Source organism: Hydra viridissima, unplaced genomic scaffold (genome assembly GCF_058129835.1).
Source record: "Hydra viridissima isolate aposymbiotic clone 2 unplaced genomic scaffold, HvirCarnegie_v1 scaffold_13, whole genome shotgun sequence".
Classification (NCBI taxonomy): Eukaryota; Metazoa; Cnidaria; class Hydrozoa; order Anthoathecata; family Hydridae; genus Hydra; species Hydra viridissima.
The window spans coordinates 10,296,396-10,313,593 of NW_028324312.1; the positions used below are offsets into that span (position 1 = coordinate 10,296,396).

The 17,198-nt window shown below is 28.6% G+C and overlaps 1 protein-coding gene across 1 annotated transcript; it reads left to right on the forward strand.

Moving 5' to 3' along the window:
• The first annotated feature begins 820 nt into the window (after positions 1-820).
• On the forward strand, positions 821-3,858 carry LOC145186798 (secreted frizzled-related protein 3-like). The gene is made up of 4 exons (XM_090071018.1): positions 821-1,501; positions 2,859-2,957; positions 3,071-3,154; positions 3,283-3,858. Exons 1-4 carry the CDS (start codon positions 1,000-1,002, stop codon positions 3,600-3,602), a joined length of 1,005 nt encoding a protein of 334 aa, XP_089927144.1. The 5' UTR covers positions 821-999; the 3' UTR covers positions 3,603-3,858.
• The last annotated feature ends 13,340 nt before the right edge of the window (positions 3,859-17,198 follow it).

The following is a 17,198-nucleotide window of genomic DNA, read 5'->3' on the forward strand; positions in this document are numbered from 1 at the left end:
TATTATTATTATTATTATTATTATTATTATTGTTATTATTATTATTATTATTATTATTATTATTATTATTATTATTATTATTATTATTATTATTATTATTATTATTATTATTATTATTATTATTATTACTACTATTATTATCATGATCAGTATTATTAGTGTAATTAATATTGTTAAATATTGTTTAATATATGATAAGTAATAGATAAATTCCTAAACTTGAGTAAAGCATTTTAATTCTCGATTGTTAAAACATTTTATTGTTGTATGCTACTGTTATTATGATACTTTTACAAGGGAAATGAAATGTGACCAAGGTACGTGAACAAAACCACAAAAATGTTATTGCATGCTATTCAAGATTAATGACATTTTTGAAATAATATTTCATATATTTATGCGGTTGTTTTGATGCTCGATATTGGTTTTTGAATGGTAAAATTGCGTTTTTTCTCAATAAACGAAAATATATTTACATATATGCAGCACTTTTTGCTGTTTTCTTTCACATCTAAAAACGACCTCACGAAACATTTTAGATAATTCTCATTTTGATCTCCTTCTAAAAAGAATAATCAAGCAACACGAGTTGCATTGAAAACTTTGCCAGCTGATACAAAATATTATAGTGAGATGACGTCAACAATTTGTTCCAATATACAACATTTCAAACCAGACTTTCAATTCAAATTTGTGCTGTCATCAGTATGGTAATTATAATTACAAAAAAAGACATTATTTTCTTCGTTTATGATTAATTACTAATTTTTGCGATAAGCACTTTCAATAAGGCCGACAAACAGGATTATAGTTTACAATTGACTGGATTTGTATAAAAACGCTTGTTTCCGAACGCATTTATTCAGCAATAAAACCCGAGGAAGTTGAACAATTGCGAACTCGTATTGAAATTAACAATTACAGTAACACATCCTTTACAAAGACAAACGAAAAGTCCAACAACAAAAGTTAATACTTTTAAATACACTGATCTAAACAATGCAGATCCTGGTTTGTATTTTCGTTTTACTTTCATCCAGCTGTCGATACCTGTGTGAAAATGGATACCACAACACTATTGTTCGAAGCACAGAACAAGAAGAAGATCAGTTGACCCAATACTTAATTGAAAGACTTAAGAAGAAACAGCAACGATGCGAACCTTTAACCATAAGTGTTTGCGAAACACTTGGCTACAATCTAACTCACTCTGCCAAAAAGACATGGTATACCGACTTAAGGCTGGAGGACTTACCAGTTGCCAAGTGTTCTGAAGACATGTTGTTTCTTTTCTGCACAACATTTAACCCAATATGTTTTGAAAACTACAACGACGTGGTTAAACCTTGCAAGTCAGTATGCACAAAGGTGAAAAGCGAGTGCAAAGCTGCGTTTGAAGAATCTCTTACAGAATGGCCATTAGAATTCGATTGCGATAAACTGCCTGAGTACGACAGTGACATATGCATCAAGCCTGATTCAATTGTGGGCTACAAAAAAAGTAAGGACCTTTTACTTTTAACTTAAAATTATATATATATATATATATATATATATATATATATATATATATATATATATATATATATATATATATATATATAAACTCATAAATATTGTACGATATACATAAGTAACTGCAGTTATTCTACTTTACAAAAAGTTAAGAAACTCTTCTACAGGGAAAGAGCATTCTAAGAGCAGCGTTTTTTGATATTTATTTATGCAATTATCTTCACCAGGTTTTTTACGTAGAGAAGTTAATTTTTAAGATAAATAATTTCTTTATAAAAAACTTGATTGAGAACCTCATGAGTAAGGTGCAAACTTTCAGTTTTCTAGTTTAATGCTTTTTGCTTCCCTTTTGATAAACTGATTGCGATTATTAATATAATCGCAATCAGTTTATCAAAAAATATCAATTACATGGAAGGAAAAAATAGTGCTCGTGCTTGCGGACTTTTGCAAAAATCATTCTCTATTTATAAGGTTATTAGAATTTGTATGGAGATAATCTCATTAAACTTAGTTAACGGAAATAGATAGTTTCGCATTCTTTTGATCAGATCCGAATGCGTGATTAGGCGTTGATGATGTGCGGAAACGAAGAAGTTCCATTGTCTAAATCAGTCACAAACTATTTTTACAAAAATGTTATAAAATAGACTGATAGAGATTCTTAATGCAAACTTCAAGAGATTCTTCATAGAGACCTACCAAAATCTAATGTATATCTAATAAATATTTTTATTAATGCGTTTTAAAAGTACGCTTATGTTAGTAAATAAATTATAACATATAAATTTTGTACAATGTATTTACCTTACATCGCATCGTTTTTGGTTTTTTTTTTAATCAGTTTCCGTTTAGCTGAGAAATGGCGTAACAACCACATAAAAATTACGTAATTAATATCGTTCTTCGGCAAATGGTAAACACTCCGATTTTTTGAAATTTTTATGCAACTTTCAGCATATTTCACAAAGTAGTTTCTATTCGCGTCTTTATATTGTGTCAAACTCCATCTTTTTGCATCTGTATCAAAATGTTTTAGCGAAATGTAAAATATTTTGATCATTAGATTCCAGATCATGAATATCGATCATTAGATTCAGATCATGAATATTGATCATAAGATTCAGATCATGAAATTCCGAGTTTCGATCTTTTCCTTTGTTTGCCCTAAAGAAATAAAAAAGCGCAAAAAAAAAAATAAAATAAAATAAAATAAAATAAAATAAAAAAATTTACTTTTAAAAAATTTATATAAATAAAAATTTCAAAATTATAAATTGAAATTAGTTTTAAATAATGTTCAAATTTGTTGAGTGATTGACATATTTACGTTAAAATCATAGACGAAGGAGGAAAAGTCGCAATCGTAGAGCATTCTACTTGTTCGCCGTGTCCAAAGCCAACACAACTCCAGCGGTTTCAGTTCGATGATTCTGATTACGGTATTTTTTCGCTTGGTTTTTTTTTTAACATATTCATTAAAAAACAACTTTACAAATTCAAACAAATCTCTAAGATTTTTTAATTAACCGAAGACATTTTTTTTTTTTTTTAGTTATCGAAGCGAAGCTTCTTTCAAAAACAAAAACAGAAAGAAGATTAAAGCTCAAATTCAAGCTGAAAAGAATTTTTAAAAGAGGTGACTATCAAATACACTAACAGCTCGTTCAAAGCGCGTTCAATTCGCGTTCAAAACGCGTTCAAAGCGCTTTTAAAATGCGTTTGTTCTTATGCAAACTATTCATGTACCTGGTTTAATTTTTTTAGGAAAAAAGGAATTGGTCCGTTACTCAACCATAAATATTTACACAGAATCTCTATGCTTATGCCCTAATCTCTTGCTGGATAGAAGATACATTGTCATGGGTGCAGAAAGCAAAAATGAAAAGAGGCGACTCCTAATCAATAGCAAATCAATTATTTTGGAGAGCACGTCGTTTTTGAAAAAAGTGATTCGTCAATGGAAAAAAAGTTCAATTAATTCTCAAATGCAAAAGGTTTCTCAGAGAAAAGTCGACTTCTATGAGTTCTGGTCTTCTTATAAGAAAGTTTATCCTCTGAATAAGAACGGAGTTCCTTTCACCTAACGGTCCAGTGAATAATTAAGGAAGAGGAAGAAGAAAGAATACTCGCAGTTAAAATAAAGAAACTCTGCTTTCAGTTCGATAGGCGAAATGGGAAAATTTCGCAGTTTTCCTCGAAAATATGTTACAAAAAACATGCTTAAAATGAACACAAGTTAAATATTTTTTAAAGATTGTAAATACTGAAATAGACTTTTGTTATATAAATATCTTTTTTTAAATTATTATTTTAAATTATGTTAAATAATGTGATTTTTGATTCTGCTGTCCTGTTTGTTTTCTCTCACTTTAGTTTTAGTAAAAATTTCCATGAAAATTGACTTAAAACAAAAAAGTCTGGCGTTTTCGGTCAGTTTTATGCTAACTTGTCAGTTTTAGGAGATATTTTCATCTCTTAAACCAAAATTTATTTCCACATTTAGAGTTTAATACTACGGAGATGTCAAATAGTTAAGAAAAATAAGAAATGAATATATTTTTTTGTGATTTTAAACATTTAAATAAATATTTAAATAAATATTTATATTAATATTGATATTCATATTAACATTTATATTTATATTTATATTAATATTTATATTTGTATTAATATTTATATCTATATTTATATCAATATTTATATTTATATTTATATTTAAATAAATACTTATTTAAATATTTATTTATACATTAGTACTTAAACATTGTTTCCGAGAGTAAAAAGTTTCGGAAAATTTTTCACCAAACTTAAGAAACTTCACTTTTAGTTTTTGTTGGAATCAATACCGAATGTCCCCAAATTGTGTACACACCTTGAGTATAAAAACATTACGTATTTAGATGTAGTCAGATTAAAATACTTATTATAGAAAACAGAAGTAAAAATTTTAGTCAATTTTTTTAGTCAGCATTAATATTCAAATTGTTGACCAGTTTATCAAAACATGGAAATGGAAATGGAGATGCAAGTATGACGAATCACTTCGTTAGAAATTAGGTTGCACTCTCTATCAATTTCCGCTTTCAAATGATCAAAGAGTGCGGTGCTATTGGTTAGCGCCCCTCACACAATCCATCAAATTGACAGATTTTCATAGAATCAAGCTCTCACATCGCAAAATAGTGGGAAAGTGTTCCATCTTGGTAAAAAACAATAGTAAATAATAAGCCTAGCCTAAAATCTGCTATTTAATTTTTATATATTGTACGAAAAAAAACATGTATTAGAAAAAATAAGGTGTTAAAGGGTGTATGCATTTTTGGGGCACTCTACATTTTACTATAACTGACAACATGAAGAGAATTTAAAAAACATCGAAACGCAAACAAAAAAACATTTCTCAGGAAAGCAAAATTATTTAAATTATGTAAAAATATTCGATGTTAGAGCAAAATTATTTAAATTTTGTAAAAATATTCGATGTTAGAGCAAAATTATTTAAATTATGTAAAAATATTCGATGTTAGAGTTTCCGACATGCACTTCCGATTTCCTCTTTCTGAAGCGGCGGTTCTAAAAAAAAAAAAAAAAAAAAAAAAAAAAGCAATCATTTTAATGCAAAAGACAAAAGTTACCTTTTGCATTAAAATGATTCTCTTACACAATTTAAATTATTTATATTGTTATCAGTTAGGCGTTTCTCGTTCGTTCAACCTCGCGACTTTTTAATAAGCTCCGCAGTTTACGGAAGTAACAGAAAGTATGTAAAAGTGTGTAAATAGGAATGTGAATTGGTCATTAACTAGTAGAATACATTTCTTATAACAAATCACATATTTTTATATATACGTTTCCTCCTATTCATAATTTTGGAAGCTGAGTAAAAATTTAAAAAATTTAATCGAAATCCATAAAGTTTAGAAAAAAAAAAAAATAGACTTTCTGATGAAGTTTTTAAAAGTATTTTTCTAAAATTTTTAAAAGTATTCAAAATTCTGCAAAGGTGTTAGACGATTTTTTCTTTTTTCCTAAATTTTTGAAATTTTATTTGCTTAAGAGTTACTTAAACGGCCATGGGATTGATGACGTTTTCGAGATTCGAATGTTTTTTAACGAACTAATTGTTGGAAGGTTTTTTTACCGAACTAAAAATATCGTAAAGTTCCGATTTGATAATCTTATATCATGATTTGAAATCAATATTTTTGTAATAGACAAACATATTTTTAATGTTCTTTTTGTAGGCTGTTGAAGATAAGAAAAGAAAAATGGCGCTTATGTAAAAAACACACTGACGTCTATACGTCCATAAATGTACGATTTTTGACGCATGCATACACGAAAGTTATATAATTTCCCACAAATCATACGCTTATCATATTATTTCAGAGAGCTAAACAATATACATAGAGGGAAGTCTTTACTAGATTCTTTTTTCTTACTTTGAACTCATTGGGTGTATCAGTTTAGTGTGTTTGTGTTTTCTATTAATATTAGCGAATGGTTCATGTATTCTTAGATTGTGACGTTTTCGTGAAACGCTTCAATTTTGATAAACCTTATTGTTACTTAAACTTCTCTGAAGGAAGATATCACTCCTCAGATTAGTAACTGTCCTCCGACTGAATCATTCCATATTTTAACAAAATTTCCACCAATTTTATTCTTCTATATTTAGAAAAAAAAATTGTATTAGTTTTTTGTCAGAATTTGAATAACGTCCTCTCGATCAAAATTGTTGCTGCAGTTATAAATAATTAATTACACATCTTACCACATCTTTTTAATAAAGTTGAAACTATTTGAAGTTATTTTCTTAATGCTAAATTTTGGTTGGCTCTTGGCCGAAAAATTTCGACTTTTACCCCATTGCATGGGAATATCTTTGGGAATGCTATGATTATAATAAAAATACGGAATGAGCATGCTTTAATGCATTCCAAGTTTTTGAAAGGGTATATGCTTGTAGTTCTTGTGTTAAAGCAGAATTAGGGTTTCTGCTTGTAGTAATGTGCTAAAATACAAAGCAATAGTTCTTAATGTGCTAAAATACTTAAAGCAATCATTCTTAATCAGGAAACTTCCAGTTTTTTATTAGTTGCCAACAAAAAAAAATTTTCTTTACATATTTTTGGTTGATTAATTACGTTAATCAAGTAAAATTTTTGATTTTTTCAACAACATATTTTCATGCCTAATACAGGTTCTTGTTCTTTTCTTGATGTTAAGTTTTTAAAAGTTTTTATCTAGGGCTGAGTGAACGTCCAAATTTTAAGTTAGAGCTTATTTAATAATCGAACTCGAATCGAATGTAATTAGTTAATCGAATATTTATATTTAGAAAATCGCTAAAAAGTGCTTTATTTTGAAGCTCCTTACTCCATCGTCCTTCATTTTGAAGCGTTTTAACAGTAAAATATTTTTAAAACGCTTAAAATGAAGGACGATGGAGTAAGGAGCGTTCATAAGAAATATTTTGATAAGCGTAAAATTCACGATTCTAGTTTTTGTAAAACTGAAAAATGCAGTCAAAGAGTTTCTTCTCCTGCTTCACCTAAGACTGGCTTATTTACACACCTGAGAAGTTATCTAAGAAAAAATTTGTGATTAAAAGGAACAAGAAGCAAAAAGAAAGAAAAAAGAAGAAATTAAAGCCGGAGAGCAACTTTCAGTTAGTATTAAAGATTTGTGGGCAAAGAAAGCAGCATGAAGGACTTATCACGAAAAAGCTAAAGAAATAAACACGAGATATTGGGTGCATGATAACTTCCTATTACCTGCACTACCCAATTTTGTGGAAGGACAAGGTTTTCAGACACTTATGAAATTGGTTGTTCCTCAGTATCATATTCCGAACAGGACCATTTTTTCTCGCAGCGTTGCGCCAACTATGTATAAAAAGTTGAAACAAGATATGATGGATCGCTTTACTTCTGAATTTGTTGGCGTGCCATTCTATTGTTTTTCAATAGACATATGATCTTTTCGCGCAATGGACTCATACGTAAATTTTTGGTTTGATATATATAGCTACTGATTTTCAAATGCGATCATATGCACTGCAGAATAATCGGTTAGTGGATGTGTTGTATACGGGCGAAGCAATACTAGAATCTCTTGAGAAGTCAATTGAAACCTGGTCTATACCAAAAACAGTACCAATATACGTTCTTCTAGACAATCGTAGTAACCTGACAGCAGCTATAAACACGTACCAAAACTTTATGGACTTATCTTGCTTTGCTCATGCGCTACAATTATCAATTAATGATGCAGTATCCGAAAATGAAGGCAAGAGTAATATGATAAGGAAATGTAAAAAAATTGTTTCGCACTAAATCACTGTTTTCAATCGTCGCAATTGCTGCATGCACAACAAAGGCAATTAAAAAGAGAAGAAAGTGAACTCATAATGAGTGTATCGGCGTATTGGAATTCCAACTACTACATGGTTCAATGTCTTATGGAAGAGAAAACGCCATTGTCGGCCGAAATCTCAAATTGAAGCTCTGGGATTTTTGGCATCTGTGGCATCTTTAGAACAAAGATTTCTTTCTTTTGATGAGGTAACAACATCATTTATTTATAAACTGAGATTCATAAATGTTTATTTCATTATTTTATAACTCTTTTTTAGACATTTACTATCATTATCAATCACTACCTAATTATTAATCACCTATTTCCATATAAAGTTTTTTTTAACTTCAATTGCATTACGGACTATGGTCATACTTTTCTATTATTGTAATACCTAATTATTTATCTTACTGGAACTATCTGACAATTTTCATACTATTTTACTAGGTTCAGCGAGATAAGGTGAGAAAATATTCGACAAAGCGGTTTAATTGTTATGAAGAGGCATTAAGTAGAGCAGGATATAGTTATAAATTAAAATATAATAATACTCCTAATAATACCATAAAGAAATATAATCGAAAGCGTAACATTATATGGTACAACCCACCATTTAGCAAAAATGTCATCACTAAAGTTTGCACTCATTTATTGATTTGGTAGACAAGCATTTTCCAACAAAACATATTTTGAGCATGATATTCAACTGAAAGACTTTAAAAGTTAGTTACAGCTGCATGCCGAATTTAAAATCTATAATAAACTGGTATAACAAACAAATCATCGAACCACGAAATTGAAGATCAAAATAAAAAATCCTGCAATTGTATCAGCTGGTTGCATTGTCCCCTAAATCAACTTTGCCTGACTGAAAACATACTTTACAAAGCCGTTTTTTTGGCCTTTCGAATTATTTAGATAAAGTATATATTGGTATAAGTGAACTACCTTTTAAATTACGGTATGCAAACCACATTAAGTCGTTTAACACTGTAAGATACAAAAACGACACTGAACTATCCAAGGAAGTGTGGCGCGTAAAAGAAAAAAACGGAAAACCATTAATTAAATGGAGTATTATCAGGAAATGACAATCTTTTCAAGCTAACACAAAAAGATGCGCCCTATGTTTATATGAAAAAACTGAAATTACCATATACAGAGGCGCAAATTTGTTAAACAAAAAACAAGAGCTGATGAGTAAGTTTAGGCATATGAATAAATACATTCTTGCATCATTTGACAGTAAAGACTAATTTGAAGCCATAAATATGAACAATTTCTTTTTAACAACATTTTTAACGGTTTTTTCATTTTTCTTTAATGTTTTCTTTTTGTAACGTTTTTTTCATTATGTATTTTGGCTGATGATTGACGGTACGCCGGTATGAAACCAACAAGCGGTCATCCTTCGCTGTATTTTCAATATATACAAACATATATATATATATATATATATATATATATATATATATATATATATATATATATATATATATATATATATATATATATATATATATATAAAACTTCTTTAATCAAGAATGCTCAATAGCCTGCTAGCAATAACTCAATAAAAAAATAATATAAAAATATAATTTATAAAATGTAAAAAGAAATATAACTATATTGTTATTATTATTATTATTATTATTATTATTATTATTATTATTATTATTATCATTTTTATTATTATTATTATTATTATTATTACTATTATTGTTATGACTATTATTATTGTTATTATTATTATTGTTATTATTATTATTGTTATTATTATTACTATTATTGTTATGACTATTATTATTGTTATTATTGTTATTACTATTATTATTATTATTTCTATTATTATTATTATTATTATTATTATTATTATTACTATTATTATTATTATTATTGTTATTATTATTATTATTGTTATTATCATTATTATTATTATTATTATTATTATTATTATTATTATTATTATTAAAATAAAAAAATAATAATAACAATAATAATAATAATAAAAAAGTGCTTTGGCGTGGCTGCTATGATGGCTTTAAAGTTTTTTTATTAAAAATTTATTTTCATGGCGGCACTCTGATGTTAGCTCGCTTCGTTTATTGAGCAAGCCTAGTTCCTTTTTTTTTTTTTTACTGTAATTTGTGCTTGAATTTTCGGTTAAGCACAAATTACAGTAATTACCACCAGGTTTAAATGGTCCTGCCTGATCGCAGAGGCCATCATCTCTATTTAGTCCTGTGGTGTTGAGCCCGTATTCTCTGGCAGTAGTATATAATATCAATAGGCCTACTGACTCGCACAATTCGGCCCCGTCAAGTAGTGATGTTAGTATAGTAGTAATGTTATATAAACAAAACTAATTATTCAGTTTGTATAATAATGATAATAATATATTCGCTCTACTTACACTGAAGTTAATTGAGCACTCTTGAAATGTTAACATAATTTCTACAATACTATGTGTGTGTGTGTGTGTGTGTGTGTGTGTGTGTGTGTGTGTGTGTGTGTGTGTGTGTGTGTGTGTGTGTGTGTGTGTGTGTGTGTGTGTGTGTGTGTGTGTGTGTGTGTGTGTGTGTGTGTGTGTGTGTGTGTGTGTGTGTGTGTGTGTACCTTCACGCTCTATTGAATAAACATAAAAAAAAAATCCCAGTTTCTAAATATGTAGTCGATATCTAAATAGGAGTCGATATACTTTACTATAGACAAAAAATGCAATAAGTAAGTACACATCATCTAAAATGTTATGCCATAATTTTTTAACATAACCACTGCGTTATTAAAATTCTATGATAAAAAATTAACACGTGATAATTAAGTTGGAAATGATATAAAGAAAAGGGATCAGTTTTTCTCCAACTTTTTTTTCCAGGAAAACAATCAACTTTCAAACAATTCAAATTTATATTTCTTTTCAAATCCAGATTATGTTTAAATCAACAGAATCTGGATTTAAAAAGAAATATAAATGAAGATGTCGTTATACGGGAAGATTTTAAAATCTGAGTTAGAGAATGTGATTTTTTAAAAATGTGTTTTTCTTAAAATCATTGTTCAACTTGTGATCATTTAAAGAAAGAAAAACAAATACTACTAGACTAGCACCCAAGAAGACTCTCAGTTCAAGCAGATGTTTTTTAGCATACAATTTTGACGTAGTAGATAACGTTTCATTAAAAAAAATTCAATTTAAGCTTTATGATATGAAATGAATAACTAGTTCAACACACGAGCACACCACTGACACACTGCTATACTTTGTACATTACACTATACATTTCATTATATCAATTTGTTAAAGCCGTATGGATGCAACTTTGAATTTAGAACCGTGTTTCTTTTTGATATTTAAACGCTTCTTTTTGATGTTTACAGAGAATAATTTATTTAAAGAGAATAATTTATTGACTATACATTGTACAAGGGGGAATAATTTTTTTTTTCAAAATCTTGTCTTTTAATCCTAATTTCTTGTAAATTCTTTATTAATTTTTGATATTTCTAACAATGCTCGTTCTTCAAAAAAATATAAAATGTCAAATTACTTTAAAAAAAAAAGGATTCAGTATCCTCAGATAAACTTCTTTGGTTGAAAAAAACCAACCTCATTTTTTTATGTTTCAGTTAAATTATTTTTATGTATTTAAATGTTATATACTTCCTTAAGTTAAACAACAAACATACGCTAAATTAGTTTAAAAACTAAATAAACTAAATAAAAATAAACAACAAATATACGCTAAATTAGTTTAAAAAAAATCCAAGTATTAATGAAACTCTTTCCACTTTTTTTTACGTTTCATGTTTGAAAACAAAATGTTGGCTAATTTTTATAATTACTTAATATTTCATTTCATAGATAAATTTTGTATTAAGAAGAAAACATCAAATAATACGAATTCTCTTTATACAAACAATAGTTTCTCTTAAGATATTTTCGTTGGATTATTGTTACCAGTATTATCAGCTCGTAAAACTATTTTTACTTAAAAACAGTGTAAAATAAACTGACGTCAGCAGTTGAATGACTTCTTTTTTTTTTAAAGTAAAACCGTGAAAAACAGAGTCCATAATTTAGTTTTAACAAATCGGCCATTATCAAAATTTATTCCGCCATTAAAATTAACATTGATGATTTTGTATCTCAAGAGCCTGACGGACCTTCGATCAATTTTTTTTATCTCCACTTTAAGATCTTAAGTCTTCTGTCAGTTTGTCTCTTCCGAGTAAAACATACTCTTTGTGGCTGTTACAGACTGATGATGTTTACCCTCGTTTATTTTTACATGTTAGCAACCATTTTAAACTTGGATTTGATTTAAAAATCTACTCTATATCCAACTTTTCTAAATATTTTCATTAATTTTGGGGACATTTATGGTATCCACGGTATAATAATATATGGAGAGCATCTTACTCGGTTTGAATTTTGTTGTTCTTTAGGACCGTATGCGCGCTCTTTTCATGCGCTTTCACCAATGTTCATGAAGCCTGGTTATCTGATCCAGTGAAAATCGATGGATAGACACCGAAACAAAAAATTGAAGTACTGGCGATAGAAACCGGTCATACTTTCGTATCAATGAACAAGCTCAAAGATTTCGTCATTCGATGCATTCAACTCCCTGAAGAATTAAATCTTCACCTTAAGACGACAACACGAACTCCGGAAAATCTCTGGTATGTATAAATAATGCAAGATTTTAAATGAAGCCATGTCTATTAAATAAGCATCTTCGTCTCGTTATCTTTTTATTCAAGACGAGAGGAGACGATGATATCCGGGACACAATTTTTATATACCAAGACAAAGTTGTCTCGATTTGTTCTTAGAACTTTGTTCCGGGACAGTTTTTTCCTTTGTCTCGTTATTTTTTCCGGGACATTTTTCTTCTCGTTATGCTTTTGCCTGTTCATTTCGAGAAAACGACTCCGAGACGCAGACCCTTACTATTAAATGCGGTAATAGTCGACTAAAAGCTTTAATGCGATAGGTAATTGTAGAGTAAAAGCGGGTCTAGTTGAACTGTTTTCGGTTAAATTTTATTCATTTTTCAGAAAAAGTTTTTTGTTTTTCTTTTTTTACATAGATTTATTAAGATACATTCACTCTAAAAGAAAATTTAAATTTTGTATTACATTTTTATTTACTTTTTAAGTTACCAGCATTTAAAGTAAAAAAAAAAGTTCAATTATTGATTGTCTTTTTAAATTAAACGTGTTAATTAGCCATAAAATATAAGTTATACAGTTAATAGAAATAAAGTAATTAACACGTTGCATACGCAAGACGAGTATACTCGTCGAATGAAACTCTCCCCGAGTACAGACGACAAGTATACTCGCTAGACACTAAACGCTATTATTTTAATTAATCTGAAGGTTTCATTCTCTAAAATTGCTTTTAAATCTTGAAATAAACATACACCAGTTAAGTTTTCAAATGAGAACATATATTTGCCAATATTTCACTTTATCTTTGATTTCAATCAAAAGGGGAGTTTTTACGGCATTTAGGGGGAAGATGTAATATCTATCCATTTGTCCTAAGTTTTTGTCGTACAATCTAAAACATGGATCAACACAAAAGAGCTGCTTGGTCAGAACAGTATCCGCAAGCATATCCTTGATTTTTCATACACTGCTTACATTTCTTTGTAGGGTTTGTTTTTTTTCCACTCATTAAAGTTGTCAGTGGAAACTTGCCAAAGGTCTTCTTGCAGATGGTTTTACTTTACGTTCTCCGATTAAATTTCTTATAATATTTTCTCTAAATTCAACAAGTTGGCGAAATTCTTCAGTGTTTGAAATTTTTTTAAAAAGGTGGAACGAATTAGTTAACATCATTTTCGGGTACAAAAAGACAGGAGTCTTAATTTTGCCTTTTTAACTGCCTCTGGGTTCCGTTTTCGGTCATTCCTTTGAGTCTCTGTGATGTTTGTTACTTGAGTAGTAATCTGTAAAGACATGATAACCCTTATTCAAATGAGGTTTCATAACTTTCAATACCGTTGCTGCAGTCTGTCCCATACTATGTTCATCATTAAAAGCTTGCCTACCATACACCTCTATCTTAAGGACTAATTTGTCATAAGTGCAGAAGTTCATAGAATTTTATTCCATATATATGACGCTTAATGCACAATACGCCACGCAAAAGAAACATTGATTCATCAATTCAAAGGTTTTTATCAAGCGTTACCAATTTGAGCATCATTTCGTTCAAATGATCCATAATCATTCGCAATTTGCCTAGTCTATCATTCTCAAATTTAGTTTTTTCACCGAAGTTGAAAAAACGCAATATTGACTAAAAATCGTTCTCTGTTTAACTGGGAGGAGAAATGTTTTGTTTACTTTTGAATCCTTTTTGAATACGATGGTAGAGAAATTAATCCCATACTGAAAAGGATTCCACCTTATCAAGATTGGCATCTTTTCGATAGCTCCATATAGAAAAAGAAAGAAGAAAAAGAGATGAAAAAAAAATAAAAAAAAAGAAAAAAATCAAACCTTTGTATTATATAATACAAAACAATTCAAAAAAAAAAAAGCAATAAAAAAAAAAAAATTAAAAAAAATCGTTCCAACGTGCAAGCTGTACATTGACTTAGCTCAAAAGAAACATTTTTTAAAAAGCTCATAGTTTACACTGCAATAACTCTGTACACTGCAAAAACTCGTTGATTTTGAACGCGAATAAAGCGATTCAATTGGACATTTTTGCTTCCGATTATTCTCGTTTTGCGTACTCTGTATGAAAATTAGTTGCTCATTGAGTTGCTTGTCAGTGTAATTCCTTGTTTTTTTTGTTTGCCATTAAGTGGATCTTTGTTTAATGACTGAGAGTAATTGTTTTTTCAATCTATTAACTTGCGTGGGTGATTCATAGATATAAAAGGGCTAAATACGTAATAGAATTTAGTTAATAATTGTGAACTAGTTATATAAATACTTAGAAAATAAATAAGTAGTGTGTTCAATTAGCCTATTCAAGCATTTTTCAATGTCGAAAGAATTGATAATGGTGTTGAAGGTTTATTAAATATTTATGGAGAAATTACATCAATTAATGAGTTGTGTGCAATATGTGGGGAAAATGATCGAGACAATAATCTAGTAAACGACCGAAACCGAAAGTATAGAAATTTCAGTTCAATAAAACCGTAACCGAAATCGAAACAGGCCGAAATATGAAAAAGAATGTTAAAAATCCCTGAACCTCTTACGATTACCGAACTAAATCAAAAAAATAAAAACAAACTACTTTACTTATATCTAAACAACCACCATGTAACGTAATTGAATAAACATTTAAGCATTTAATGTAAAAAGTTGTACATTTTTCATATGTAGACATTTTCGAAATTAAAGTTAATTATTTAAACATCTTCTCTGCAGAACAAAAATTTTTCCATGTTTTCTGGCCAAAGTCTGTCCCTTTCATTTGAAAGAATGTCGCCAGCAGTTGAAAACAATCTTTCAACTTATGTTGATGTTGGTGGTGGTGTAAGGAATCTCTTTGCTACTTTTGCTACACCAAAGTTTGCTTTTAGTGTTGCTTTCTCTTCATATTCTTTCCAAAACTCTAAACAGCATGAAATTTCTGGGCATTTTTGGTACTCGTTTAAAACTTCCTTTGACAACTTGGAAGTTGAATTTTCGGACCTTGTACTTTGTGACTGTGCAATGATATTTTGTATTATTGAAGAAAACCCAGCATTCTCAACAGAGGTAGTTCTCATCACTGGGATAGTTTAACTGTTTGCACAAATACACATTGTCTAATTCCAAAAAAACTTGTTTTTTAGCAGCTTGAAAAGCTTCTTGGGACCTAAAGAAGTGCTGTTTGAATCTTGGATGAAGAAGTGCTGGTATTGCAAAATGATCTATGGTTTCTAAGCCAAAAATTATATTTGGATTAATCTCTCTGATATAGCTATGACAAACCCAACAAATTGATCGGTGAAAGTATTTTCCACTTTTTTTAATTGAAATACTCAACAAACAAAATACTTGTTTTTAATATTGTTAAAGCCGAGTTAGTATTATGATAAAAATTTTAAACTAAAACTCAATTTTCATCTCTCTATCTGCATCCACAAGACCGACTTTTGATTAGCAGGAGCGTTCGCTTCTTTTAACCAAAAAGGTAGCAAAAAAAAAAAGAAAAAAAGTTGATTGCAAATCTGATTTATTTAACACTCTAAATAATTTGTTTTATTCTGCTAGCTGGTAAGAAAAGTTCTTTAATTGTAAGGTATTTAAAACATTTCCTCTTTATTTCAAATTGTAATCTCAAGAGAATCATTACATCTCTTTCAACAACATTTTTCAGCCTTATTACAAAAATAGATTTTTCTTACATGTAAAAGGGTACAAGAATTTAACATCGAAATTTAATTTTTGACAATACAGTAAAACAATAATTCTCATAAAAATACATTCCTTTTTTTTGAAGATTTTTTAAAAAAAAGGCACAAAATAAACATATTTTAGAAAAAACTTCTTGTCTTATCTCCAGAACGGCTTTCTGTGGGGAATGAAAAGAAAAAGCGGGAGGATGCTTGTAAACATTTATTCTTAAACTTTTGCAATCAGTACCAATTCCCTTGTGATATAAAATCAACATTTTTTTCCAAACTTTAATTATTTTATGCTTCTGCAATGATGTTAAAAAAAATGGTTTTTTTATGGTAAAAAAAAAACATTGCAAAAAAAAAAAAAAATAATAATAATAAAAAAATAAACTACAAAACTTTAAAGGACAACCTTTGATAATATACTTCTATATATGCCACACATCATTTATTATTATTATTGATATTATCATTACGATTATTATTATTAATCATTATGAATTATAATTATTATTAATAGTTATTATTATTATTTTTATCGTCATCATTATCATCATTATCATAAACATCAATATTATCATTTTTATCATTTTTATTATTATTGCACAAAATACTTTAACAAAAAAAATTGATAAGTAAAGGAAGCAAGCAAAGGTTTAATAATAAAATAGTTAGAAATTAGTTTTCTTTCCAAGATGGCGCATCTTTAAGTGGTGGTTACTTAATATTCTCTTTTTATGAGATGTTTTATGATGTATTATCTTTGTAATTTTTTCCCAACAAACACATCGATAAATCATAATAATCATCTCTCCAAACAAAAACCTGTCTTTAAAAATTTTCTCGTTCATCTATACCGTATACTTTTCCGAAAATAACACTCAAAAATCGTCATAAAAAACCGCCAACATATAGTTACAATTTTTTTGGTTTTCACTTGCAAAAACTGTTAAAATT

What these genes read in the sequence shown, in the direction of transcription:
- LOC145186798 (XM_090071018.1), top strand. Translation starts at nt 1,000, where the DNA reads ATGCAGATCCTGGTTTGTATTTTCGTTTTACTTTCATCCAGCTGTCGA. An exon ending in AATTGTGGGCTACAAAAAAA is followed by an intron (nt 1,502 to 2,858) that starts GTAAGGACCTTT and finishes TTAAAATCATAG; the next exon opens with ACGAAGGAGGAAAAGTCGCA. An exon ending in GTTCGATGATTCTGATTACG is followed by an intron (nt 2,958 to 3,070) that starts GTATTTTTTCGC and finishes TTTTTTTTTTAG; the next exon opens with TTATCGAAGCGAAGCTTCTT.